This window comes from Oryctolagus cuniculus, chromosome 16 (assembly GCF_964237555.1).
Source record: "Oryctolagus cuniculus chromosome 16, mOryCun1.1, whole genome shotgun sequence".
Taxonomy (NCBI): Eukaryota; Metazoa; Chordata; class Mammalia; order Lagomorpha; family Leporidae; genus Oryctolagus; species Oryctolagus cuniculus.
The window spans coordinates 8,162,018-8,188,374 of NC_091447.1; the positions used below are offsets into that span (position 1 = coordinate 8,162,018).

The following is a 26,357-nucleotide window of genomic DNA, read 5'->3' on the forward strand; positions in this document are numbered from 1 at the left end:
AAAAGGAAGACCTTTCTCTCTCTCTCTCTCTCTCTCTCTCACTATCCACTCTGCCTGTCAAAAAGAAAGAAAGAAAGAGAGAGAGAGAGAGAGGGAGAGAGAGAAAGAAAGAAAGAAAGAAAGAAAGAAAGAAAGAAAGAAAGAAAGAAAGAAAGATAGATTGGCAACCTAACTGATCATGAAGACCGAAATAATGCAAAGTTGGTTATGGAAGCATTCAGCATGCAAGTTCAGGAAGGCAGCTTTTGGGCACAAATTCATTCCCAGGTATCCTCACATGGGGGGGGGGGGGCACACGATTTTACAAAAGAAACACCTTTATCAAGGTCTGCAAAGACACTCTTCACCTCCGGGGGTGGGGTTGTAGCCTGAGAAAGTCAGCCTGAAATTAAAAAAAAAAAAAAAAAAAAAAAAAACATGTAAAATGTGCATTCTCCTTTATAATCGATCTTGTTCTAATATAAAAATAAAGTGGCTCCCCTAACTCTGCTCAAATCTTGGCATCTTATTTACACTGCAGCAAGACGCCCTGTGCTTGTCCTGCGGCGTTCGCGCCCTGGCTGGCTGCCATGGCCGGCAGGGCTGTGCATACCCCAGTTTGAAAGCGCTATCCTATCACGTATGTGGGTTTGCAGGAGAAGAAAGAGCCCTGTGCTCCAAGTCCGGGCATGCGGGCTTCAGTCTCAGCTCTGACATTAACTAGTTGTTGACCAGCTTCAAATCTCTTGGTGTCGCTGGGCCTTAGTTTCTTCCATAGTGAAATTAAGAAGTTAGTCCTGGCTCCACTCCTAATGCAGACCCTGGGAGGCAGCAGCCATGGCTCAATTGATTGGGTTCCTGCCACCCACATGGGAGACCTACACTGACTCCCAGCCCCAGCCTCAGCTCCGCTCCAGCCATTGCAGGCATCTGGGAATAAACCAGTGTATGGGAGCCCGCTCTCTCTCTCTCGGTCTGCCTGTCTCTTAGATAAATGAAAAATAAATTAATGAAAAATGAAAAGCCCCTCCAGAAATCCATAATTTAACAATACTCTCCTTCACAAGTAGTATGTATTGGGCACAGGATAAATGATTCTTGTCAACTTGTTGACAAATAATATTTAAAATATTTTAAGGCATTTTTTTTTTTTGACAGGCAGAGCTAGACAGTGAGAGAGAGAGAGACAGAGAGAAAGGTCTTCCTTCCGTTGGTTCACCCCCCAAATGGCTGCTTTGGCCAGTGTGCTGTGCCAATCCGAAGCCAGAAGCCAGGTGCTTCCTCCTAGTCTCCCATGCGGGTGCAGGGCCCAAGTACTTGGGCCATCCTCCACTGCCTTCCCAGGCCACAGCAGAGAGCTGGCCTGGAAGAGGAGCAACTGGGACAGAATCCGGTGCCCTGACCAGGACTAGAACCTGGGGTGCCGGCACCGCAACCAGAGGATTAGCCTAGTGAGCCATGGTACCGGCCAAGGCATTTTTTTTTTTAAAGATGTATTTGTTTATTTGAAAATCAGAGTTCCAGAGAGAGAGATATGGAGATACACAGAAAGAGAGAGCGAGAGAGATCTTCCATCTGCTGTTTCACTCCCAATATGGTCACCACAGCCAGAGCTGGGCCAGGCCAAAGCCAGGAGCCAGGAGCTTCATCTAGGTCAGGTCTCTCACATGGGTGCAGTGGCTCAAGTACTTGGGCCGTCTTCCACTTTTTTTCCCAGGCCATTAGCAGGGAGTTGGATGGGAAGTGGAGCAGCCAAGACCTGAACCAGCGCCCATATGGGATGCCAGCATCACAGGCAATGGCTTTACGTACTATGCCACAACACTGGCCATGACAAATAATAGTTTTTTGAGAGCAATTTTCCAATTAAAAATATCTGAGGGAAAAAAATTATGGGACCGGGTGTTGTGGAGCCCTGGGTTAGGCTGCCACACTTAGAATGCCAGCATTCCATATCAGAGTACCTGCTTTGAGTCCCAACTACTCCTTGCATCCAATCCAATTTCCTGCTAACACACCTGGGAGGCAGCAGATGATGGCACAAGTACTTGGGACCCTGCCATCCATATTGGAGACCAAGGTGGAATTCCTGGCTCCTGCCCTCAATCTGGCCCAACCCGGGCTATCACCAGCATTTGGAGCCTAAAAGAGTAGATGGAATATCTCTCTCTTTCTGTCACTCTGCCTTTCAAATAACAAATAATTACGAATTAAAGCTAGATAATTTTAAAAATTCTCTTCCTAGTTTTGTCTTGAATAATTCCAGTGATCAGTGAGAGTGTTGTTTTTTCCTAAGTGAATGAGAAATACTTATTAGTAAAATAATCATTATCATCCATTTTCTACCATGTTGAATGAGTGTAGGATGAACAATGTATCTGTTGCAACCAATAAACATTTTTTTTGTTGTTGTTTGAGATTACTTTCTTTATTTGAAAGTTAAGTTACAGAGAGAGAGAGAGAGAGAGAGAGAGAGAGAGAGAGAGAAGGAGATACAGAGAGAGAAGGGTCTTCCATCCCCTGATTCACTCCCCAAATGGCCACAACAGCCAGGGCTGGGTTAGGAGCTAGGAGCTTTTTCTGGGTCTCCCACGTGGGTGCAGGGGCCCAAGCACTTGGGCCATCCTCCACCGCTTTTCCAGGCCATCAGCAGAGAGCTGGGTTGAAAGTAGAGCAGGTGCTGGCGCCCCACCTGTGGCGCCAGCATCCCATATAGGCACTGGATAGAGTCCTGGCTGTTCTACTTCCAATCCAGCTCTCTGCAATGCCCTGAGAAAGCAGTAGAAGATGCCCCAAATTCTTGGGTCCCTGCACCCATGTGGGAGACCCAGAAGATGCTTCTGGCTCCTGGCTTTGGATCTGCTCAGCTCTGGCTGTTGCGACCATTTAGGAAGTGAACCACTGGATGAAAGACCTTCCTGACTTTCCCTCTCTAACTCTTCCTCTCAAATAAAAAAAAAAAATCTTAAAAAAAGTAAAAAAAAAAGGAAATAGAGCAGCCAGGACTTGAACCAGTACTCATATGGGATGGTGCCACTGCAGGTGGAGGCTCAATCTTCTATACCAGAGCTGGCCTCATAAATAAATGTTTAAAAACCACAAAACAAATGTTTCTATTTCTCTTCCTAATAAGAGATGCTGTTGTGTTTCTTTATTTTTACTTCTGAATCAGCTTAAGGTGAAAAAGCTTAAAAATAGAGGATAATATTTTAGTAGAAATGAATTGGTTAGAAGTTTACTTTCACAAGACAAAACTATTTTGGATATGGCTCTAAAAATCACATTTGTGTCAGGTACAAAATTGGACAGTAATATGCATTCCCATTTTTTCACATAGCATATTAATAATTGCCACCACCTGGGGGTAGTATTGTGGCAGAATAGGGTAAGCTACTGCTCACAATGCCAAATTGCCATATCAGAGCGCCGGTTCAAGTCACAGTTGCTCAGCTTCCAATCCAGCTCCCGGCTAATGTTCCTGGGAAAACAACAGAAAATGGTCCAAGTACCTGGGCCCCTGCACCCATGAGGGAGACCTGGATGAAGCTCCTGGCTTCTGGTTTCGGCCTGGAAATGAACCAGTGGATGGAAGATCTCTTTCTGTGTGTTTCTCTCCCTTTCTCTCTCTGTAGCTCTGCCTTTCAAATAAATAAACACATCTTTAAAATATAATAGAATAAAAATTTTTCTTTGTTTTCTCCGAGGACCATTCTTCTCTTTGACTTTCATTTCTGGAATAAAAACCTCTTGTACTTCTCGGATGATTACTCTTTCCACGATAACTCAGAAGACTTCTACCCCCATCTGACCCAAATATGTTTTATTTATGTTAAGATTTACTGTATTTATTCGAAAGAGTTACAGAGAGATGGGGAGAGAGAGAGAGAGAGAGAGAGAGAGAGAGAGAGATGTTCCATCCACTGGTTCACTCCCCAAATAGCCGCAAAGGCTGGAGCTGGGCCAATCTGAAGCCAGGACCCAGGAGCTTCTCCCTGGTCTCCCATGCGGGTGCAGGGGCCCAAGCACTTGGGCCATCCTCTACTGCTTTCCCAGGCCATAGCAGAGCAGGATCAGAAGTGGAGCAGCCAGGACTTGAACTGCATGCTGGGGCTTTAACCCACTGCACCACAGTGCTGGCCCCCAGATATGTTTTATTTCAATGTGTACCTGATGTTTCCAATGAGACATTTGAAAATGCTCTTTTCCAACACCATTCTTTTGTGTAAGTAGGGCCTGGCCCATAAGAGGAAAAGGAAGGGGAGGGGAGGGGAGGGGAGGAGAGGGGAGGGGAGGGGAGGAGAGGGGAAGGGAAGGGAGGGGAGGGGAGGGGAGGAGAGGGGAAGGGAAGGGAAGGGAGGGGAGGGGAGGGGAGGGGAGGAGAGGGGAAGGGAAGGGAGGGGAGGGGAGGGGAGGAGAGGGGAAGGGAAGGGAGGGGAGGGGAGGGGAGGGGAGGAGAGGGGAAGGGAAGGGAGGGGAGGGGAGGGGAGGGGAGGGGAGGGAAGGGAAGGGAAGGGAAGGGAAGAGAAGGGAAGGGAAGGGAAGGGAAGGGAAAATCAAGGTTGGAAGGGACTGGCCACAGAGCGGCTCAATTCACCCATTTCCTGCTCAGCTACTAAACAAGTATGCAATTCTGAGGCCAGTAAGTTCACCAGAGAGCTCCTTTTTCTCTGCACCCCCGGAAGCTAGGGGAGCCGTAAGACCGCCACCCCATCTGCATCCCAGGTCTGGTCTGTAGGAGGCCAGTGCTGCTGGTTGTGGTGTAGCAGAGAGGGAGCACTAGAAACTCACCCCCAAAATAAACAGCTTCGTGCAATATGGTGGGTTTGGTTTTTTTGGATTTTTTTTTAAGCAAAATGTATGCCAAAAGCCCCTATAATGAACAAAAGTGGCAGATTTTTTTTTTTTTTTAAATACAAACGGGACGCGTGACGTTGACGCTTTTCCCTCTTGGGTCAGCCTGCGCTGACCAGGAGTCAGCAGGGCATCGCTCCCCACCCCCACCCCCACCCTGCCCCCCGGGGGTGTGACCACACTCGCCTGCCTTTCAGACATCTACCTTCTCTGGACCTCCACTGCGGGCGGCGATTGCAGGTGCGGCCCACGCGTGACGTCCCAGCCTGGGGTCCCTTCCGCAACCGGGCACGGGAGCCGCAGGCGTGCACGTCACAGAAGTAAGTCAGCAAGGGGCTTCAACGCCCTGGCCAGGCCGGTCCGCCCGCCAGGCGGTAACCGCGGGTAACGGGACCATGAGCCGGTGGCCTGGCCAGGTGCATCCTGGATGCGGGCGGCCGCCCTGTGTCCTGGTGCCTGGGGCGCGGAACCCTCGGGCCCGCCCCTTCCTACTCTCCAGCTTGCCAAGCAGCCGGCGGGTAAGCTGGGAACTCTGTTCCAGACTCTGGCACCTGGGGGGCCCGGTGAGGAGTGGGGGACTCCACCCAGGCCCAGGGGGAGGGGCCCATGGACTGTGCGCAGAGCCAGGGCCGGGTCCCAGCAGCCTGGATGGACTCAAACAGAAGCCCACAATTCTTGAGGGGTGCCAATCAGACTTGAGAGCAATGCAGAGGATGGCTGGAAAGATCTGAGAACCTCAACTCTGGGGCCTGGCTGACCCACTCAGGGCTGCTGTGATGTTAGCCCAGCAGAGAGCTGTGTAGACCATCAAAGGCCACAGCAGGCTATGTCCAAAGCCCGGTGTGCGTAGCTTGCAGTGAAGGTATAGGAATTCATCCCCGGGAGCGGGTTTTCTGCTACAGGTTTTCATAGACTTTATTCTTCTGAGATTTAGTGCTCAAGATCTTCCTGGTTCACTCCCCAGATTGCCTAAACTGTGGGGTCTGGGCCAGGAGCCAGGAGCTTCTTCCAGATCTCCCAGTGAGTGCAGGGACCCAAGCACTTGGACCCTCTTCTGCTGCTTTCCCAAGCCATTAGCAGGGAGCTGCATTGGAAGTGGAACAGCTGAGACTCAAACTGGCATCCAAATGGGATTCCGGTAATGCAGGTGGAGACTTAACCTTCTACACCACAGCAGAACCCCCGTGCCTCCCAGCCAGCTTTCTCGTCAACCTCCTGTCATCATCATCACCGGTGATGTAATGTGCTGTAACTTACAGAGACATGGTGTGAAGACTATGACGTCTCACCATCTGACCCCTGCAACCTCAGGGCCCAGAGCTGGGGATGTGGTCCCAGGCCAAGCCCCAGAAGCTGAGGCTGGGGAGCTCCCAGGTCCAAGGTCAGGGGAAGATGGATGTGCTAGCCGCAGAAGAAACAGCGTTTGCCTTCCCACTACCTTTCTGCCCTATTTGGCTCCTGATTAGGCTGGACAATTACTGCCCGCATTGGTGAGGGTCATCTTCTTTTCTCAGTCCACCCATTCAAGTGTCACACTCTTCCTAAAACACCCTCACAGACATGCCCATCTGGGCATCTGATAACCCAGTCAAGTTAATTCACATGATCAATATCACACCATGTCTCTGTAAGTTACGGCATATTATGCTGTGCTGAAGTCACATATAATTTACTTCACCAACATAGATACTGTATACTAAGACAACCTGTGGTGTTTACAGCTTCTTGTTTGGATTTACCTGTGTACTTCCAAGTGCTGGATGTGGAATTGCTGAATAAAGTCACAGGTGCATTTTTAATTTTAACAGATGTCTGCAAAATTGAACTCTGCTTTGGCCTTCAACCAATCGAACACTTGCAAAGTTGTAATTCACACAGTAAATTTCTCTGAAGATTTATTTATCTATTTGAAAGTCAGAGTTACACAGAGAGAGAGAGAGATACAGAGATGGAGAGAGATCTTCCATCCACTTACTCACTACCCAGATGGCCGCAATGGGTGGGGCTGGACCAGGCTGAAGCTAGGAGCCTCATCTGGGTCTCCCACGTGGATAGCAGGGCCCTAGACATTTGGGCCATCCTCCACTCTTTCCCTCCACTGCTTTTCCGTGAGTTACTAACATCCTTATACTGTGGGAATTTTTGGTGGAGAAGAAACAATTTTCATTCCCATAGGTTTTGTTAAAAAATATTTTATTTATTTATTTGAGAGGCAGAATTACAGACAGAGTGAGGGAGAGAGAGAGATCAATCTTCCATCTGCTGGTTCACTCCCCAAACAGTCCCAACCAATCCAAAGCCAGGAGCCAGGAGTCAGGAGCTTCCTCTGGGTCCCCCACACAAGTACAGAAGCCCAACCTAGGCAATAATGAAGAAAGCAAGGCACTTCCATAGCAGTTACTAGATTTATGTTTTCAAAACAAAACCTATGGGAGTAAGAGGGCAGTGCTGTGGTGCAGTGGGCTAAACCTCTGCCTGTGGTGCCAGCATCTCATGTGGACACCGTTCGATTCCTGGCTGTTCCACTTCTGATCCCGTTTTCTGCTTTGGCCTGGGAAGGCAGTAAAGATGGCCCAGGTGCTTGGGCTCTTGCACCTGTGTGGTAGACCCAGAGGAAGCTCCTGGCTCCTGGCTTCAGATCAGTTGCAGCTGTTTGGGGAGTGAACCAGCAGATGCAAGTCTTCTCTTTCTCTCTCTCTCTCTCTCTCTCTCTCTCTCTCTCTCTCTCTCTCTCTCTGTAATTCTGCCTCTCAAATAAATAAATCTTAAAAAAAAAAAACCTATAGGAATAAAAATTGCTTCTTCTCCACCAAAAACTCCCATGGTACGAGGATGTTAGTAACTCATAAAAAACAAAGACATTACTGCTTGCCAAGCAAGGGGAAATATATGTATTCATTTATTCAGAAAAAAAATGACTTTTTTGTATTCCCTTCAGTGACATTTGTTGAGAACTGCCTGGATGCCAAGCATAATGTGTTGGGCTCAGAAAGGAATCTCTTATAGTGGTAACCACTATATCCTACTCCATCCAGTTCCAAACCTGATCCCCTGTCTCCTTGCAAGTCTGGGAAATCTATGAAATACTAATCCTTCATGTTGGAAGACACATTCACGAATAATTATTTAAAGGCCAAATTAACCTGCCTCCTACAGAATTAAAAACTCTTCTGGTATATATGTTCACATGTTCATTTTTTATCTCTGATGAAAAATTATTTACGCATCTACGTCCAGGATTAAGGATAAAAAAATTCCCCCACAAAAAAAAAAAATGAGTGAATAACACATAATTGTAGTGTCGGAATTTATCAGTTTAGAGGAGCTGCCTGCGTTTCACCTTTCCTTTGATCTTCTTGTAGATGCTAGTGTTATTGACTGCAAATGCCTGGGTAGTTTTGCTCTTTGGAATGTGGTTTGACACATTAATTATATGTTCTCAGGCAGTGGAAGATCAGCTACAGATATGTGGCTACAAGAGGGACTCTGATGTCTTGGAGCTCTTCCTCTCTCAAAAGTAAGTGAAGTCAGTGTATTTTGGCAAACTAGGGAAGCATAGTGTGTGCTAATGTTTTAGAAATCCACATTTTTTTTTCACTTTTCCTCCCTCATCAATGGGGTGGGCCACCACACTTACCCATCACTTTCTCATTTGCCGGGATCCAGGATTTCTGCTGGAGAAGCAAACATACTGAAATGCACATAGGCAAAGACCAGTGGAGCCATGTTGAACTTGAATCCCAGCTCTGTCTCTTCCAGTTGGAGGATCCCACCCAGCATGTCACAGCACTTGTTAGGATCACCAGGAATAGCCAATAAAACTAGAGCACATCTAGTTAAATTTGAATGGCAGAGAAGCAACAGATATAGTTTTTAAAAATAGAAGTACATCCCAAGTGATGTTTGTGTTTTAAAAATAGAAGTATTTGGAACATTTGTTGTTTCTCAGAAATTCGGATGGAACTGTGTATCCTGTATTTCATCTGGCACCTGATTCCTGGTGTATGACAACACTGCCTTATTCACGGGCTGTTGTAAAGACTAGGGCAGTTACTAGAAGTTAGAGGAGAACCTGCTACACAGTGAGTCCTCAATTATCATCAGCGTGGTTAATATTATTACTATCATTAGGAATAATGGCCCACTATATGTCTTTACTATAATACTGTAACCACTAACAACCTCTACACTGGTTTCACTGGTAAGTAGGAAAGCCCTTCTTTTTTTATCAACAGCTTCCTTTGACTCCACTTAAAATCCCCAGAGTGGCACAGGGCAAAGTCGGTTTTTCTGTAGAGAAGTTCCAGTGCCTGAGAAAGAACACAGGTAGAGAGGAAGAGGGAGTTCTGGGTAGGGTTGGGCTCTGATAGCATGGTTTTCCCTGGCCAACAAGTGGCACCCTAGGCGGCCACGTCTTATGTTTTAGTAGCCAGGACCCAGCTATACATTAATTGTGTCTTCCAGAGTTTGGGTGCTACAAGCTTCATCCCAGTGCAAGTGTTGAGGGGTGGGAACTTGAAGAGGTGACCAGGATGTGAAGGAGAGTGGAGAAGAGAATGGATGGTGGGAAGATGGCGGAGGGGCAGACGAGTTCTACAAAAGAACACACATCAATCAGTGGAAATGAATGACACCATTAGGGAAAGAATCACTGGGGCCAGCATTGTGGCACAGTGGGTTAAGCCATCACTTGCAATGCTGGCATTTCATATTGCAGTACTGGTTTGGGTCCTGACTGCCCCACTTCTAGTCCAGCTCCCTGCTCGTGAGCCTGGCAAAGCAGCAGAAGCTGGCCCAAGTACTTGGACCACTGTCATCCACATGGGAGACCCAGATGGAGTTTCTGGCCTCCAGCTTTGGCTTGGCCCCACCCCAGCTATTGCAATCATTTGGGGGAGTGAACCAGTGGATGGAAGATCTTTGTTTCCCGTATCTCTCCCTCCTTCTCTCTGTCTCTCCGTCTCGCTCTGTCACTCTGCTTTCCTTTTAAAAAAGAAAGACAGGAATCACTTTATAAACACAAATCTATTGATGCCTGTTGGGTCTCCTTGAGGGCAGATCACTGTACAGAACAGCCATCAATAGGCCTGCCAGCTATCTTTACATTGCTTCTGGTGCCTAGCTTTCTTTTCCTCCTGGCTTTTGTTAAAGCAGACCAGAGGATGCAAGTCAAGGGGGTGCTTAAGTCCCATTTCTAATCTTTGAATAATTGAAGCTAAGGCCATTGAGTAAATAGATGTTGAGAAACAAGATACATGGCCTGAGTTTTGGGCAACATACAGTGGACAGACCTGGCTGTTACCAGCTTAACCAAATGACTGACTTGGCTTCATTCACTCCTTCTCTCTTTCACCAAGAATGGGACAAACCAATATTCTCCACCTCCTGCTGCTAGGCAGTGCTTACCACTGCTGTATTTGAAAATTTATCTACCTAGGGCTGGAACTGTGGCATAGAAGGTTAAGCCTCTACTTGCAGCACTGGCATCCCATATGGTGCCAGTTCGAGACCTGGCTGCTCCACTTCCCATCCAGCTCCCTGCTATTATAGCTGGGAAAGCATCAGGAGATGGCCCAAGTGCTTGGGCCCCTGCACCCACATGGGAGACTCAGAAGAAGCTCCTTGCATCTGGCCTTGGTCTGGTCTAGTCCCGGCTGTTGCAACCTTCTGGGGGAGTGAACCAGCATGTAGAAGACCTTTCTCTCTCTCTCTCTCTCTCTCTCTCTCTCTCTCTCTCTCTCTCCTCTCTTTGTATCTTTGTCTTTCAAATAAATAAATCTTAAAAAAAGAGGAGTCATTGATCTTTAATTCAGTCATCAGAGAGCAATCAGGAAACTGTCTTGAACCCTTAGGAAAAAATAATTGTTAACAGGAGAAAGGAAAGGAGGATAAATTCTAAAAGACTAAATTTATACTGACTGAATGCCCTGCATGAATGTTGTTGAGAGTCAGGTTTTACTAAAATTACAAAAGAGATGGAGGGTCAGTGGGAGAGATTTGATGTGAATAGCCTATCATATGATATTATTGAATTAAATGTAATCCGCCCATGTGTGATTGCAGTATTGAGAGTATGCAGAAAGATGTCCTACTTTGAGGGATACGTGTGCTGAACTAGTCAGGAGTGAGAGCACTACAATTTAAAGCCTGATATGTGTTTTCAAGTGATTCGCCAGGAAACTTATCACCCAATAAGTATATATATTGGATAAGTAGAAGGTGAAAAAGTGTGGTACTGTATTTAAAAGTACGATGGCATTGTAAGTGTCCATTGTAGGGGCTGGTGGCATGGCTCAGTAGTTTAATCCTCTGTCTGCAGCACCGGCATCCCATATGGGCGCCAGTTCTAGTCCCGGCTGCTCCACTTCCCATCCAGCTCTCTGCTTTGGCCTGGGAAAGCAGTAGAAGATGACCCAAGTCCTTGGACCCCTGCACCCATGTGGCAGACTCGGAAGAAGCTCCTGGCTCCTGGCTTCAGATTGGCACAGCTCTGGCTGTTGGTGCCATTTGGGGAATGAACCAGCAATGGAAGACCTCTCTATTTGTCTCTCCCCTCACTGTCTGTAACTCTATCTCTCAAATAAATAAATAAATAACCTTTTTTAAAAAAGTGTCCATTATAGTGCTTCTTCAGCTTCTCTTGGTTTGAGATTTTTCAATATAAAATTTGGTGGAAAGGGGTTAATTGTGCCTAGATATTTTGTTTGAATGCTTTAGATATGTTTTTCACTGGGAAAAAAAAAGATAATTCTAGCCCCTCAGAATCCAAACATAAAAAAATCATGAGAGGATGTTATAATAAATGAGTTGATATATGTAATAATAATTAGCATTTGTATATTAAGTACTTAGATAAGTGCCTGGCATACAGTGTAAGGGTGCTTCCAAAACCTCATGAAAATGGAATTAAATTTAAACACCTAAGAATAATTGTGTGTTAATTACAGAGTTCAACCAATAGTATTAACTAGAACAAAAAATACTAAAAGGGATAAAGTATTAAATTGTACATCAACAGTCAGGACAAGAGCTGATCAAGTCACCGTTTCTCATAGTGTCCCTTTCACTTCATCAGGTTTCCTTTTTTGTGGTTGGTTAGTTGTCACCGATCAGGGAGAACATATGATATTTGTCCCTTTGGGACTGGCTTAATTCACTCAGCATGATGTTTTCTAGATTCCTCCATTTTGTTGCAAATGACCGGATTTCATTGTTTTTGACTGCTGTATAGTATTCTATAGAGTACATGTCCCATAATTTCTTTATCCATTCTACTGTTGATGGGCATTTGGGTTGATTCCAGGTCTTAGCTATTGTGAATTGAGCTGCACTAAACATTAAGGTGCAGACAGCTTTTTTGTTTGCCAATTTCATTTCCTTTGGGTAAATTCCAAGGAGTGGGATGGCTGGGTTGTATGGTAGGGTTATATTCAGGTTTCTGAGGAATCTCCAGACTGACTTCCATAGTGGCTTAACCAGTTTGCATTCCCACCAACAGTGGGTTAGTGTCCCTTTTTCCCCACATCCTCGCCAGCATCTGTTGTTGGTAGATTTCTGAATGTGAGCCATTCTAACCGGGGTGAGGTGAAACCTCATTGTGGTTTTGATTTGCATTTCCCTGATTGCTAGTGACCTTGAACATTTTTTCATGTGCCTGTTGGCCATTTGGATTTCCTCTTTTGAAAAATGTCTATTGTGGTCCTTGGCCCATCTCTTAAGTGGGTTGTTTGTTTTGATGTTGTGGAGTTTCTTGATCTCTTTGTAGATTCTGGTTATTAACCCTTTATCTGTTGCATAGTTTGGGATGAGAGGGAGGAGATGTACAATTTGGGATATGCTCATTTGGACTTGCCCCGAATGGTGGAGTTAGAAATGTGCCAGGGGATTCCAATACAATCCCATCAAGGTGGCATGTACCAATGCCATCTCACTAGTCCAAGTGATCAATTTCAGTTCACAATTGATCACACTGATAGGTCTAAGAGTCAAAGGATCACATAAATAAGACTAGTGTCTGCTAATACTAACTGATAGAATAAAAAAGGGAGAGAACAATCCAACATGGGAAGTGGGATACACAGCAGACTCATAGAATGGCAGATGTCCTAAACAGCACTCTGGCCTCAGAATCAGCCCTTAAGGCATTCGGATCTGGCTGAAGAGCCCATGAGAGTATTTTAGGCATGGAAAGCCAAGACACTCTGGCAAAAAAAAAAAAAAAAAAAAAAAACACCCACACAACAACAACAAAAAAAACCTAAATGAAAGATCTCTGCGAGTGAGATCCCAGTGGAAAGAACAGGCTATCAAAGAAGGAGGTACCTTTCTCTGAAGGGAGGAGAGAACTTCCACTTTGACTCTGGCCTTGTCTAAATAAAATCAGAGTCAGCGAACTCAAAAGGCTTCCATAGCCTTGGCAACTCATGACTAGAGCCTAGGGAGATTACTGACGCCATAAACAAGAGTGTCAAATTGTTAAGTCAACAACAGGAGTCACTGTGTACTTACTCCTCATGTGGTATCTCTGTCCTTAATGTGTTGTCCAATGTGAATTAATGCTATAACTAGTACTGAAACAGTACTTTACACTTTATGTTCTGTGTGGGTGCTAACTGATGTAATCTTTACTTAATATATACTAAATTGATCTTCTGTGTATAAAGATAATTGAAAATGAATCTTGATGTGAATGGAATGGAGAGGGAGCGGGAGATGGGAGGGTTGCAGGTGGGAGGGAAATTATGGGGGGGAAAAAGCCATTGTAATCCATAAACTGTACTTTGGAAATTTATATTTACTAAATAAAAGTTAAAAAAAATGGAATTAAAAGATAATTTTATTTTGGTGCAAAAATTTTTTAATGCATGCTTTTTCATAATATGTATTTTCCAGGAACCTTTTGAAGTTCCCTCATATGCATAGATTTGGATAAATTTTTTTCCAAAATAAATGCACATTTTAATTTTATCTTCCATGAACTTTTTCAAGTACCTGCATATGAGCTCTATTTAAACATTTGATAAATACAGACATGTATGCATGCGCGTTTGGAAGGTACAATTTCTGCCCTGAGAAATGAGATCTGGATACTCCAGGCCTCAGGAGACCCACTAGGGTCTGCCCCTTTGTTGAGTGAACAGCACCTGTAACAGAGACCAGGGCATCCATAGCTAGAGTCCCACACACTTCAAGACAGATGGAAAATATCTTGATCCTTCAACTAGCAAGCAAAAAAGGGAAAACAAAAGCCTTTACTCAACCTGTCTCCCGGGGTCCCGTGATTTCCATCTCTTAAGTCAGTCTAGGCAATACAGGGACCAACCCCAAAGTGAGCCCGCTGTGGGAGGAACCATTGGTGTTTCCCACAGCTATTTGAAAGTCCAGAATGTTCTTCACTGACTTTTCCTGTCTGCTCCTCTTCTGTCTAATCTGCTTGCATTGGAGGATGGAATACATTCAGTCGTAACGCAGTATCACTTCTCGGCTTTTTGGCTAAGATCAAGAGTAGTCCTAACGAGGTGTGTGTTTCTGTGCTCTCCTTTAAGCAGTAGCTTTATCAGGCTGACAAAAATCATAATCCAAAGAAGTAAAGGTATAATGATAGAATTGCAAGTATTAGCAGGTGAATGTGCCAATGACTTAGCAAAAAAACAGAGGCCTGGCCTCTTACTCCCAAGCAGTACTGGCCACACGACCAGCCCTACCTTTGAGGATTAACCATGGCTGAAGTCAATCGCTGATGATGTTTACTTTGTTTTTTTCTTCTTTTCAGAGAACTGACAGAGGTCATTGATCTTTCCAGGTTTAAAAACTTAAAATACTTATGGCTTCATCACAACAAGGTAGTGTTATCCTTTATTCCTAAATCACTAAGATTTTACTATATTGATTTTATGCTTTTGATAGAGCTAGCATCTAAGTGCTTTAATGTTTTATGCTTAAAATGTAAATCTAGCTAAGAAACATATATATTTATATAAAACATATGAGGAATGTTCAAAACATTCATGGAAAATGCATATTATGAAAAAACAATTTATGCATGGATTTTAAGATATTTTGTGCAAAGTTAATATTTAATGTAATTTCCATGAATTTTTGAAGTACCCCCATATATATCTTATACATAGACCTCTGATATGTGTGTGTGTCTGTGTGTGTGTGTGTATATATATATATAGTATATTTAAATAAAGACATTCTGTGAGATGCTATCCGACTGCAATTTTTTTCTCCTGCCTCCTACTTCCTTTCAAAGCTGTTTGGTGGAGCTCATTTCTTCCCAGGCTCCTGGAAGAAAACTCATGGCTTTTCTCCTCTCTGCTGGCATGCACAAAACCTTACAGTCCACTTGAGTAACTAACAGTCGTAGTCCCCGTCCGTACAGGGGAATAGAAGAAGGGGCTGTCACTCTTCACTCACCCATGAGACACTCTCCACCCCTGCCCCAGAGAGGGTTCAGGCAGAGGCTGAGCCCACCAGGAGGTCGCGTTCAGCTGCTCTGCTTCCCCTCACCTCTAGCCCAGCTGTCTGTAGGTTTGGGATGGAGTGAGGCGGTGTAGAGGCAGAGGAAAAAGAAAGAAGGAAGCTACTTTGCTGGATACCACCCAGCGCCGCAGCTCAGGGTACCCATAGGGGTGCTTCATCCAGCTCCCAGGACTCACACGCCCTGGGTTGTTACCTCCTAGGTGCTACCCTCGCTGGAAGCATCAAGTGTCAGGCACCATGTCCCCAGACTGCAAGGAAGGGGCCTCGACGTCGTGAACGATGGCCCTTGAAGTTTCTCTTCAAAGCAAGGGTTTAAGAGGCAGCCCCCTTCCCCCTCAGTCCACAGTGGGAGCCAAAGTGTGGGGCTCCAAGCTCCTTCCAAGCATGGATGTCAGACTGAGCTTAATTAGACTCAAGCATAGATGCCCATCACAGTTAGTCAGTGAAGAGGTTGTTTCCACTTTGAAAAATCTGACTTCCCACAGCTTGTATTTTGTTCATTATATATCGATATACCCAATCTTAGCATTCTGAATTTTGACTTTCAAGCAGCAGCTCTTGGAAACAGGAATAAAAATACTTGAGTTTCCAGCAGGAGCCCAGATTCGCAGCACTGAATCTTAAACAGCCACGCTGGTGACAATATTTCAATATCTCACTGCATCTTTCATCTTTATTTTTAACCAGCTGAGTGGAAATGGAAAATGAAAATGCTTTCTGTATTAACTACAAACGTGAGTCTCATAAGCTTGAAACACTTTTCTAAGAGAACAAACACGCATAACTTGGAGGCCCAGGCAGTAATGGCTGAAATGGAAAAGTGCATGTCCTGCTTAAGGCTCTTTGAAATGGTCTGTCGAAAATTATCCTGGGTCATAGTACATGACCTCTGAGTTGCAAAAGTAGAAGTTACCAAGCATGGCAGAAGTGACTGGTCTTTGCTTTTGGTGTTTGTGTGTCTTGTGGTGTTCAGTTTTGAAGGAAAAGAATATGTAAAATGTTGGCATTGTATCAAAAAAGGGGGATGTAATTGGGGATTTTGTGAGTTTTTGTTTTTTGTTTTTTTGTTTTTGTTTTTTGCTTTCTGGGAGTAGATACCGTCTGCCTTCCAACCACTCATTTAGCTTTCAAGCTGAGTTGCAGGTGCACTGTGCGCATAGGAGGGGATTACAAGCAATACCAACTGTTTTCACTTTCTTTTGGTTTCAGAGTAGGTGGGCAGGGAAGGGATACAGCAACAGACTGAATTCTTGTGCTTGCTAGTTCATATTTCCCACACCATCATCGCATACTTTGTTCTTTAACTCACAGAGTTGTTGAGTCCATATGACATTGAAGGGATGTCACATTTGCACTGAGTATTAAGTGTCATGGGAGAAATGGATAAGCTAAAGTACTTGTTTCTATGGATGGATAGCTGACTGGGTGTTAAAGTGCCTGAATATTTGTACTCCTTCAGACATCAAAGTTGTATTCCGAACACAAACTCAAACAGGTGTATCAGTTGTACTTTATCAAAGTTAGTGTATGAAATCTTAACTATGAGTTTTCATTAAAATCTGGGTTATACTGTGTTGCAACCACAGAAGAAGCTATGCTGCCCCTATAACAACAGCCAAGAGGATTGAGGCAAAAATGTTAACACTGACACATGAAGATTAATATTTAGAAGCTCAACATATTGTTAAGGATAATCTGAATTTGTGACCAGTATCATTGTGACATCAGTGAATGTCTTCATTCAGGAAAAAGTAAGGCAGAAGCAGCAAAATGAAGAGAGCATACCTTTTTGTTTGTTTATTCAATGCACAATATGTATTGAAGCCTGCGAAGACATTGGCTGTCCACTCAGTGCCCATTCTCTTCTTCCCTTCCTGCCCAGCAGCGTCCGGGTTGGGTTTGGTTTGTAGTCTTCCCGCATTTCACTCAAGTGGGCGCCACCGTCTGGTTCTGGGGATGGATCGGGAGTTGTCTAAGCTAATGCGGATGCTCTCACTCTGCCAGTAAGCAAACGGGACCACAGCTCAGAGGCAACAGAGCTGTGAGGGCACAGCTGCTGCAGGCTTCTGGGAAAGCCTTCCTTATTCCAAAGAGACAGCCCCAGAAGAGTGGCCCTGTGTGCCCTCTGGAGGGTCCGTTACCTGGACGTAAGGCCAGGAGCTCTCCTCCCAGCCATTAGAGACAGGCAGAGCTCAGGCACTCAGGAAGCAGCTTCTCTTCGGCACATCTGAACTGCCAGCATCACTTCTCTTCCACTTGGAGTCACAGTTAAAGGTTAGCTTGAGCACTGCGAGGCCGAGACAGCTGATCTGATGATGGAGACAGTGACTAAGTGACTAACGAGGGGGTCGCATATACAGCATGGAAATGCAGAGCAGAGGGGTGATTCCCATCCCGGGCAAGACAGAGCAGGCCAGCGTGAGATCCCATCCCCTTGCTTGAAATCTGACTTGATTTAAAGCTTATAAACTGTTGATTTCTGGAATTTTCTATTTTGTGTTGACCCCAAATGGAAGCCATGGAAAGAGAAACCATGGATATGGGGATGGCGAGGGACTACTGTACCTTGTAGGTAGTTTCATTGTTGTTGTTGTTGACAGGCAGAGTTAGACAGTGAGAGAGAGAGACAGAGAGAAAGGTCTTCCTTTTGCAGTTGGTTCACCCGCAAAGTGGCCACTATGGCTGGCTCATTGTGGCTGGCATGCTGTGCCGATCTGAAACCAGGAGCCAGGTACTTATCCTGGTCTCCCATGCAGGTGCAGGGCCCAAGGACCTGGGCCATCCTCCACTGCACTCCTGGGCCACAGCAGAGAGCTGGCCTGGAAGAGGGGCAACCGGGACAGAATCCAGCACCTGGACCAGGACTAGAACCCAGGGTGCCGGCGCCGCAGGCGGAGGATTAGCCTAGTGAGCTGCGGTGCCGGCCTGTAGGTAGTTTTATACCACGCTCTTGATCACAGAAGCTTTGTGTTAGCTCCAACCAGATCTATCTGTACATGAGCCTGGCTAGATATACTTATTCATTCTTTTATGTATCTCATGCCTTTTTCAAAAACAAAAAAAATGTTTAGAGCAGCACAAACTTCATGGCAGAGAATAGGGCTGTTAAAGAACAAAACAAACGAGCATGCATTCCACGTAATTGGGGCTTTTAGATATTTCTGTTGCCTCTGGCAGCATTAATTATATCCCTGTGTCAACTGTGTCGAAGTACACTTTGCCAAATATTTAAAGCCTCCTCAGAAAAGTAAATTAACCTAAATAAGCCCTCACTGCATGGCTGCGAACCTTGTAGGTATGTGCAATAAATATCTAGTTATCATTTTCGATGATTCAACCAAGAAATACAACCCACTTTTGGAAGAACATATTCAAAAATTTCAGTAAGTAGGAAATGAGAGGGGAAAACATTAGAATAAAATTCTGTTTGTATTAGTTAAATATAGTTACCTTTAAACATTTTTAAAGTGAGAATTTTATTTATGAGAACTGTGTATATTTTAACCAGAGATGGAAACAAATGCATTGTTTTAATCTATTGGATAGGAACATCCTAAAAATGAACTTTGGAATCCTTAAACTATATTAAAATTTTTCTTTTTTCTCTTGCTCCTGTATAATTCAGCATATATCATGAAAATTCTCCCAACTCATTCTTGGAGTTCTGTGTAAACATAAGAAATGCTATGATTTTAGTACTCAAACATACAACAATCTACCCCTTTTTTTCTTTAGATTGACTAATTGATTTGAAAGGCAAAGTGACAGAGAGAGAGAGAGACAGAGAGAGAGAAAGAGAGAGAGAATCTTTCTGTTCATGCTTTACTTCTCAAAAACCAGGGCTAGGTCAGGCCACAGCCAAGAGCCAGGAACTCCATCTGGGTCACCCATGTGGGTGTCAGGGACCAAGGCGCTTCAGCCATCCTCTGCTGCCTTCCCAGGCACATTAGCAGGGAGCTGCATCAGAAGCAAAGCAGCTGGGACTCTAACCATCACTGATATGGGATGTAGGATGGCTCAACCCACTGTGCCACAACTTCTGCCCTACCTTTGCATGAGCATGTAATTATAGAACTTTCCAGAACCTCACCATGTCATTCAACTACTGGCCTATGAATGTTTTTGCTCCCTTTTCAATCTTGACACTACTGACTTTATCACCGCACACTGGGGCAGTGCTGGTCTGTGCAGTTCAATCCCTCTACTCTTAAGGGGCCAACAGATCCCCCTCTCCTGGGAGGTTCAGACACCATCAAGTGTCCCCTGGGAAGCAAGATCACTGCCCCCTGGAATCACTCACCAGACAACATGATCTGTGAACGCTACTGGAAACATGCCACTCCCTGCCCCAAACTTCCAAGGGCTCACTGCTGTTTCTTTCAGCCAAATTCTAGCAGCCACCTACCAGATCCTACCCATGTTGGGCCTCACCCCCTACCATCTGACCTCACCCCCTACCATCTCTCCTGGCTCATTGGATCATTTCCCTCCACTGCTACTCCTACTTGAATTCTTTTAAAAAATATTTATTTACTTGAGAGACAGAGTTACAGAGAGAGAGGGAAAGGCGGAGAGAGAGGTCTTCCATCCGCTGGTTCATTCCCTAAATGGAGCTAGAACATTTTCTACTGCTTTCCCAGGCCATTAGCAGGGAGCTAGATCAGCAGTGGAGCAGTCAGGATGTGAACCGGCACCCATATGGGATGCTGGCATCACAAGTGGAGGCTTAGCCTACTACACTACAGTGCCGGCCCCTCTACTTGGATTCTGTGGCCCCATGAACCCCCTTCACCAGGCGTCTGTTCACAGGTCACTAGAAAAATGGAAATCAAAGAAATGCTACCAGTAACCTGCCAGAGTACCTGGAGTGAGTAGTTATTTAATAAATGGAATGTGGAACTGAGAGCTCAGGTTTAGATTAATTTCCATCACTAAGCAGGTAATGTCTAGTGAATCACACAGTCTCTCTAGAGCTGTCTCATTGTATGTGATGTGGGGTACGAATTCTTCCAGAGTTGTCACGAAAAAATGAGGAGATAGAATCTGAAATACGCAGCAAGGAAGCTCACCCACAATAGTCACAGACTAACTATTAGGATAACCACCTCCCCACTCTTTAAAAGAGGCTGGTATATGGCCCTGCCACCCACGTGGAAGACCCGGATGAAGCTCCTGTTTCCTGGCTTCAGCCTGGTCCAGCCCTAGATGTTGCAGCCATCTGGGGAGTAAACCAGCAGATGGAAGATGTGTGTGTGTGTGTGTGTGTGTGTGTGTCCTTCTCGCTCTCAAACTCTGCCTTTAAAAATAAATCAATAATGTTTTTTAAAAAAATAATAGGTAAATAAAATCAGCTGACTTTTGGACAACTATATATACTTGAGAGAATCATTTCGAGAATTTGCTAGTTCTACCGGTTAGCAAAGCTCCCCACCATCCCAGTCCCTACATGTCATCCAGCAGGTACCACAATGTTTTGTTATTTATCTGCATTTCTCTAATTCACACGCTGCTCTTGCTGCTGCTTTGTGATTCTTCCTTTGGGGACAATGGCTGCTCTGTTCCCACTAAGGAAGATGGGGACTTGGTTTCTCTTTTCCACCCTGTGCTTTACCACACACATACATACTTTCCATTCCCCAGTCTCCTGATGTGGTCGTGTTGTAATTTGGGCTAAATCAATATTCACTGTTTTGTATTGCCACGACCAAGTTTGCTCTTCAGAACTAAGCTGTGTATTAAACTCTATTTTTCCTTTCATTGTACTTGCTCCAGTTCCCTGGAGGGCAGAACTTTTATTTTTCTAATTTGCCTTTTGTTATGAGCTGACTTGTCCCACCCCCAGTTCACATATGGAAGCTCTAATCCCTGGTATCTCAGCCTTTGGCTGTATTTGGAGATAGGGCATTAAGTGAGAAAAAATCACATTAAGATGCAGTCATTAGAGTGGCCCATGTCTTTACAAGAAGGGGACACAAAGGGGCAGACTTTGGCATAGCAGTTAAGATACCACCTGGGATGCCCATGTCCCATATCAGAGTCCCAGCTCTGCTGCCCACTCCAGCTTCCTGCTAATGTGTACCCTGGGAGGCAGCAGGAAGATGACCACCTATAAGCCACAGAGAGGGCCGTCCAAATGAAACTGAAATCCCACCATAACCTTGACCTTGAACTTCCAGCCTCCAAAATTTTAAAGGAAAAAAATCATGCTGCTCAAGCAAACCATTGTGTGTTTTTTGTTATGGCAGTCCTGGCAAACTAATGTACATTTGTGTGCTACTGACATTTATTCAACCAAACTCCCTGGCAGGTGAACCAAATCTATTGAACACTTTCCTATTACTTTAATTTTCTTGAGGACACCTGCCCAGCCTGGCCTGCTTGGTTGTGTGCCTGTGCGTGCCTTAAGTCACCCTCTGTCACCACCCCGAGGGACCCTTTGCCTCTCTCCTTGTTGGTGTGCAATGGCTCTCCTCTGGAGGACATTGTCCAGTGGCTTCCTGGGAAGGGGTCGCAGGTGGGCAGTTGTTAACTTGTGCATGCCTACATTAGTCTCTATTGAGTTCTCATGCTTGGATGGGTATTTTGGCTGGTTGGGCTGATGGAATTCTGAACTGGAGGTAAGAACTCTCACTGTTGTCTTCTTGTTTTCAGTGTGAGTGTTGGGGAGTGAGAAGCCATTCTGAGTCCTGCCCCTTGAATATGGCACACTTGCATATGTGTGTGTGTCTGTCTGTCTGTCCTGTCTGAGGGCCTATACGCTCTTCTCTTTGCCCTTAATGTTCTGATGTTTCACAGTGATGTGCCTGCGTGTGGGTCTATTCTAATCCATTGCACTGAACTCGAGGAAATTTCTACTTAGAACCTCTCTCTTCCATGTTTATCATTCTCTCTCCGGAACTTACATTATGTATATGCCACACTGCTGAACTGGTCCTCTGGTTTTCTGATGCTTCCCCTCATTTTCTTATTTTCTACTTATTTTCTTAGTTGTTGATCTCTACTTTCTGGGAGATTTCCTCCTTTTTCTTCCAGCCCTCTTAATGTCTATTTCAATGTTTTTAATTTGCAAGGGCTCTTTTTTTTTCCACTAAACATTTATTTTTATGAATAGTTCAAAAAGTTTGTGAAAAATGGAATAGAAAAATAGGTTTATTTGGGCTCCAAAATATTTGAAATCCACGCAAAATGAGTTCATTATACACATTTTCCCATCAACTTTTGAACATCTTCAAAGGCTTGGATTTCAACATTTTTTGCACTAAAATAAACATCTTTTAATTCTGTTTTCTACAAACCTGTTGCAGTACCTTTGTAGCGGCTGTATAATGATGGGTACGTCACCAAGCCTTTCTGTGCCTGCATTTCATCACCTTAACGTAGGATAGTAAGAGAGTTAGTTCATATCTCCTGAGTGAAGGTTAAGTAAGTTAAATACATACACAGACACACACTTATTTGCTTGGCATGTACTAAGCCTAAATTCTGTTTATTATTATGCTTTGGAAGACTTCAGAGATGATTGTATTTCTCTTCTCTTTCTTCCTATTTCAAGTCAAGTACTTTTGGATGCATTTTAGACACGTTTTGGGTTTATTGCATAAAAACTAGAAATAATAGAGTATTTTCCATTACTCAATCTAATGAACTGATTTACTTCAAAATATTTTCCAATTAATGACTTCTGGATGGCTTATACAGAAGTCTCCCCAAGTTAGAGAGTCCAGTTGTGATGTAATATACACCAGTTTTTGGTTTGAGAGTACAACAGACTTGGGTTTGAATCCTCACTCTCCTACTAACTACCTCTGGGCCTTAAGGAAGCTGTTTAACTTTTCTGAGTGCCCATTTGGTGCTAGGTAAACTTGGGATAAAATAAATAACAGGATCGTTTTCTTCGTCTTAGATGATGCTGTAAAAATACCTAGGTCATTGCTTAGCTCCTATGAAGCACTTCATAAATATTCCTTCTTTCTTTGCCTGTAAATCAGCAGTACTCAACCGGGAGTGACTTTGTTCTCTAGAGGGTATTTGACAGTGTCTACAGTCAATTTTGTTGAAAAAAGACTTATTTTGGGCCGGCACCATGGCTCACTTGGTTAATCCTCCGCCTGCGGCTCCGACATCCCATATGGGCACCGGGTTCTAGCCCTGGTCACTCCTCCATAGCTCTCTGCTGTGGCCTGGGAAGGCAGTGGAGGATGGCCCAAGTGCTTGGGCCCTGCACCCGCATAGGAGACCAGGAGGAAGCACCTGGTCCTGGCTTCGCAGCACTGGCACAGCGCCGGCTGTGGCGGCCATTTGGGGAGTGAACCAACGGAATGAAGACCTTTCTCTCTGTCTCTCTAACTGTCTATAACTCTACCTGTCAAATAAATAAATAAAAGAAAGAAAAAAGGACTTATTTTATTGATTTGAAAGGCAGAGTGACAGAGAACAAGAAACGAATCTTCCATCTGCTGATTCATTCCTCAAATGGCTGCAGTGGCAAGGGCCAGGAACCCAGATCTTCAACCAGGTCTCCCACTTGGGTGGCAGGGGCACAGGCACTTGGGCCATCTTCTGTTGCCTTTCTAGGTGCATTATCAGGAAGCTGGACAGGAAGCAGAGTAGTTGGGACCGCACTCTGATAGGGAATGCTGGTGTTGCAGGCAGCAGTTTAACCAAAGGCGCCAAAACACCAGCCCCTACAGTCACTTTTAATTATCACAGTGGGGTTGTGTGTGCTGCTGGCACTTAATGGGAAGAGGCTAAGGATACTACTTAATATATTACAGTCCTCAGATCCCCAAAACCAACAAAGAATTATCTGGTTCAAAACAGAGGTTGAGAAATCTTGCTTTAAAGAATGCCTCCATTTTTAATTCAAACTGGTATGATGTTTCCCTAGTAGAACCTCAGTGGCTTACAGATGCGCAAAACTATTGGTGATGGTTAAATAATAATAGCTAGCATTTGTTGCGAATTTGCTACAGAGCTTTGAGCTAAGATATACAACCTGTAAAGTGTCACAGTCGCTATAAATATTATGGCAACCTTTAGAATCAATAGTGTTGATTTTTCTAAACAGGTAGTGATAATAACATTTCACTCTAATAATGGCTTGAGAATCAGGACAATGATTCTCCTGTTTCTGAAATTTTTGACAATCAGGAACTGTCTCTCAGTTCTTCCCAAAGCTTTCTTCTCCCATCACCGTTACTCTACTCATTAGCCCTCCTACCCCATGTTCTATTCCGCCATCTTTTCTGAAATCAAAGCTGCCAGCAGCACTCCTGTGCCTTGAGTCTTACAGTAGCTCCCCAAGGGTCTCTCCATCTGGCTTTGTCTCTTTCCACTCCACCACCCCTCATCCCCTCACCTCAACAAACTGAATGTCCTTCCAATCGAGGTCCATGGTGTTAATGTTCTTGGGAAAGCTGTGCTTCTATAACCAAGATGAACCTGTGGCGTTCATTAGTGTCCTGCTGCTAATGAGTAAGGCAAGAGAAGTTAGCCTTAACTCATTTGTGATGCTTGATTATTAGTGTGTGGTTGGCAGGCAACTGGAAAAAAAAAAAAAAAGAAAAAGGCATGATTCCCACTTTTCCTATGCCAAGGTCAAGTGTACTTGTTGTCAGAGCGGGGAGGGGTGGGAGGCAGAGCAGAAGGCAGTGAATGGCTGCCAGGGAGCCAGGGGGAAAGGCAGAAAGAGACAGGAAGCCAGTGAGGACCTTGACCTTCCTGCTTTACCTCGTTTCTCCTACCTGAGAGGAACGTGGCTCCCCTCATCACTTTTTTTTTATTTATTTATTTGACAGGTAGAGTTATAGACAATGGGAGAGAGACAGAGAGAAAGGTCTTCCTTCCGTTGGTTCACTCCCCAAATGGCCGCCACAGCTGGCGCTGCACCGATCCAAAGCCAGGAGCCAGGTGCTTTTTCCTGGTCTCCCATGGGGTGCAGGGCCCAAGCACTTGGGCCATCCTCCACTGCACTCCTGGGCCACAGCAGAGAGCTGGACTGGAAGAGGAGCAACTGGGACTAGAACCCGGTGCCCATGTGAGATGCTGGTGCTGCAGGTGGAGGATTAACCAAGTGAGCCATGGCGCCAGCCGCTCCCCGTATATCACTTTAACACAAGCCGTAATTAAAGTAGCTCCTGCATGAGCACTGGCTTGATCTGGTAGAGGTGAATCTGTGTCATGATGAGGCAAACAGCACACATGCCTTCCTGTTGCTAATTTAGAAAAAAAAAAATTAGAGAGAAGACTCATCGAAGAAGCCAGTTTTCAAACTCGGGATGCAAATCGCAAATGGCTTCCATAAGATATGAGTGAAGTTTTTGATAAGTCTTCATTATCAAATGAGTTGGCATCTATTTATCTGAATCTATTCATCAAGGGACAAATAGTTATACTTAAGGTAGAAATGCTAATGTTAATAGTTCTTGCTCCAGAGAACTAAAAAAAAAAAAATCAGTTTTCAATCATGAGCATTCATGGCTGCATGTGTAAAGTACTAAACACTGGACTGAAAACTATTTCATGAAAATCTTCTCCCTTCTAGATCCTGTATTAAACAATAAAAATATTACCCTTTTAATTTGCCTACTTGCTACTTGTAGAACATTCAGCCCTTTCTTTAGGTTTTACCCACACTATTCAAATATGTCAAATTGTATAGAGGTTATAGAGTCAATATCCAAAAAGCGATGACGTTTTCCTTGCAAGATGACAGAAGGATTTCTGATACACAGATTAGCACTGAATCCCTCCACATCATGTCTACAGCATGTAATAGTTCATATGAGGCATTTTCCAGACACTACTTATGACGAATTTAATTCATGCACATGAAATTTGGAACCTCATCTTGAAAGTAGAATGCAACTTCACCGTATCGTTAGGAGAACGGAGAGGTGGAAAGGGTGAGATCCTGGAGAAGCGTAGCTTCTCTCCTTCAGGAAGTCACAAACATCTGGAGATCAAATGGTTAACTGCGTAGGGCAAGGTGAGTGTTGGAGAGTCAAGAACTTGGAGGTTCACGAGCCCAGGGGTGGTTG

At 44.6% G+C, this 26,357-nt stretch overlaps 1 protein-coding gene across 4 annotated transcripts in view; it reads left to right on the forward strand.

Annotated features, from left to right (window-relative positions):
• The first annotated feature begins 5,168 nt into the window (after positions 1–5,168).
• Positions 5,169–26,357, forward strand: part of LRRC72 (leucine rich repeat containing 72) — a 46,718-nt gene continuing 25,529 nt past the window's right edge. For 3 of the 4 annotated variants that reach the window (XM_002720850.4, XM_070059582.1, XM_070059581.1), the window contains exons 1-3: positions 5,169–5,348; positions 8,274–8,347; positions 14,603–14,672. In XM_002720850.4, the coding sequence (XP_002720896.2) occupies positions 5,226–5,348; positions 8,274–8,347; positions 14,603–14,672 (267 nt within the window). In that variant the 5' untranslated portion in view covers positions 5,169–5,225. The remainder of the gene's footprint in view (positions 5,349–8,273; positions 8,348–14,602; positions 14,673–26,357) is intronic. The other variant, XM_008274088.3, reaches the window with a different exon arrangement.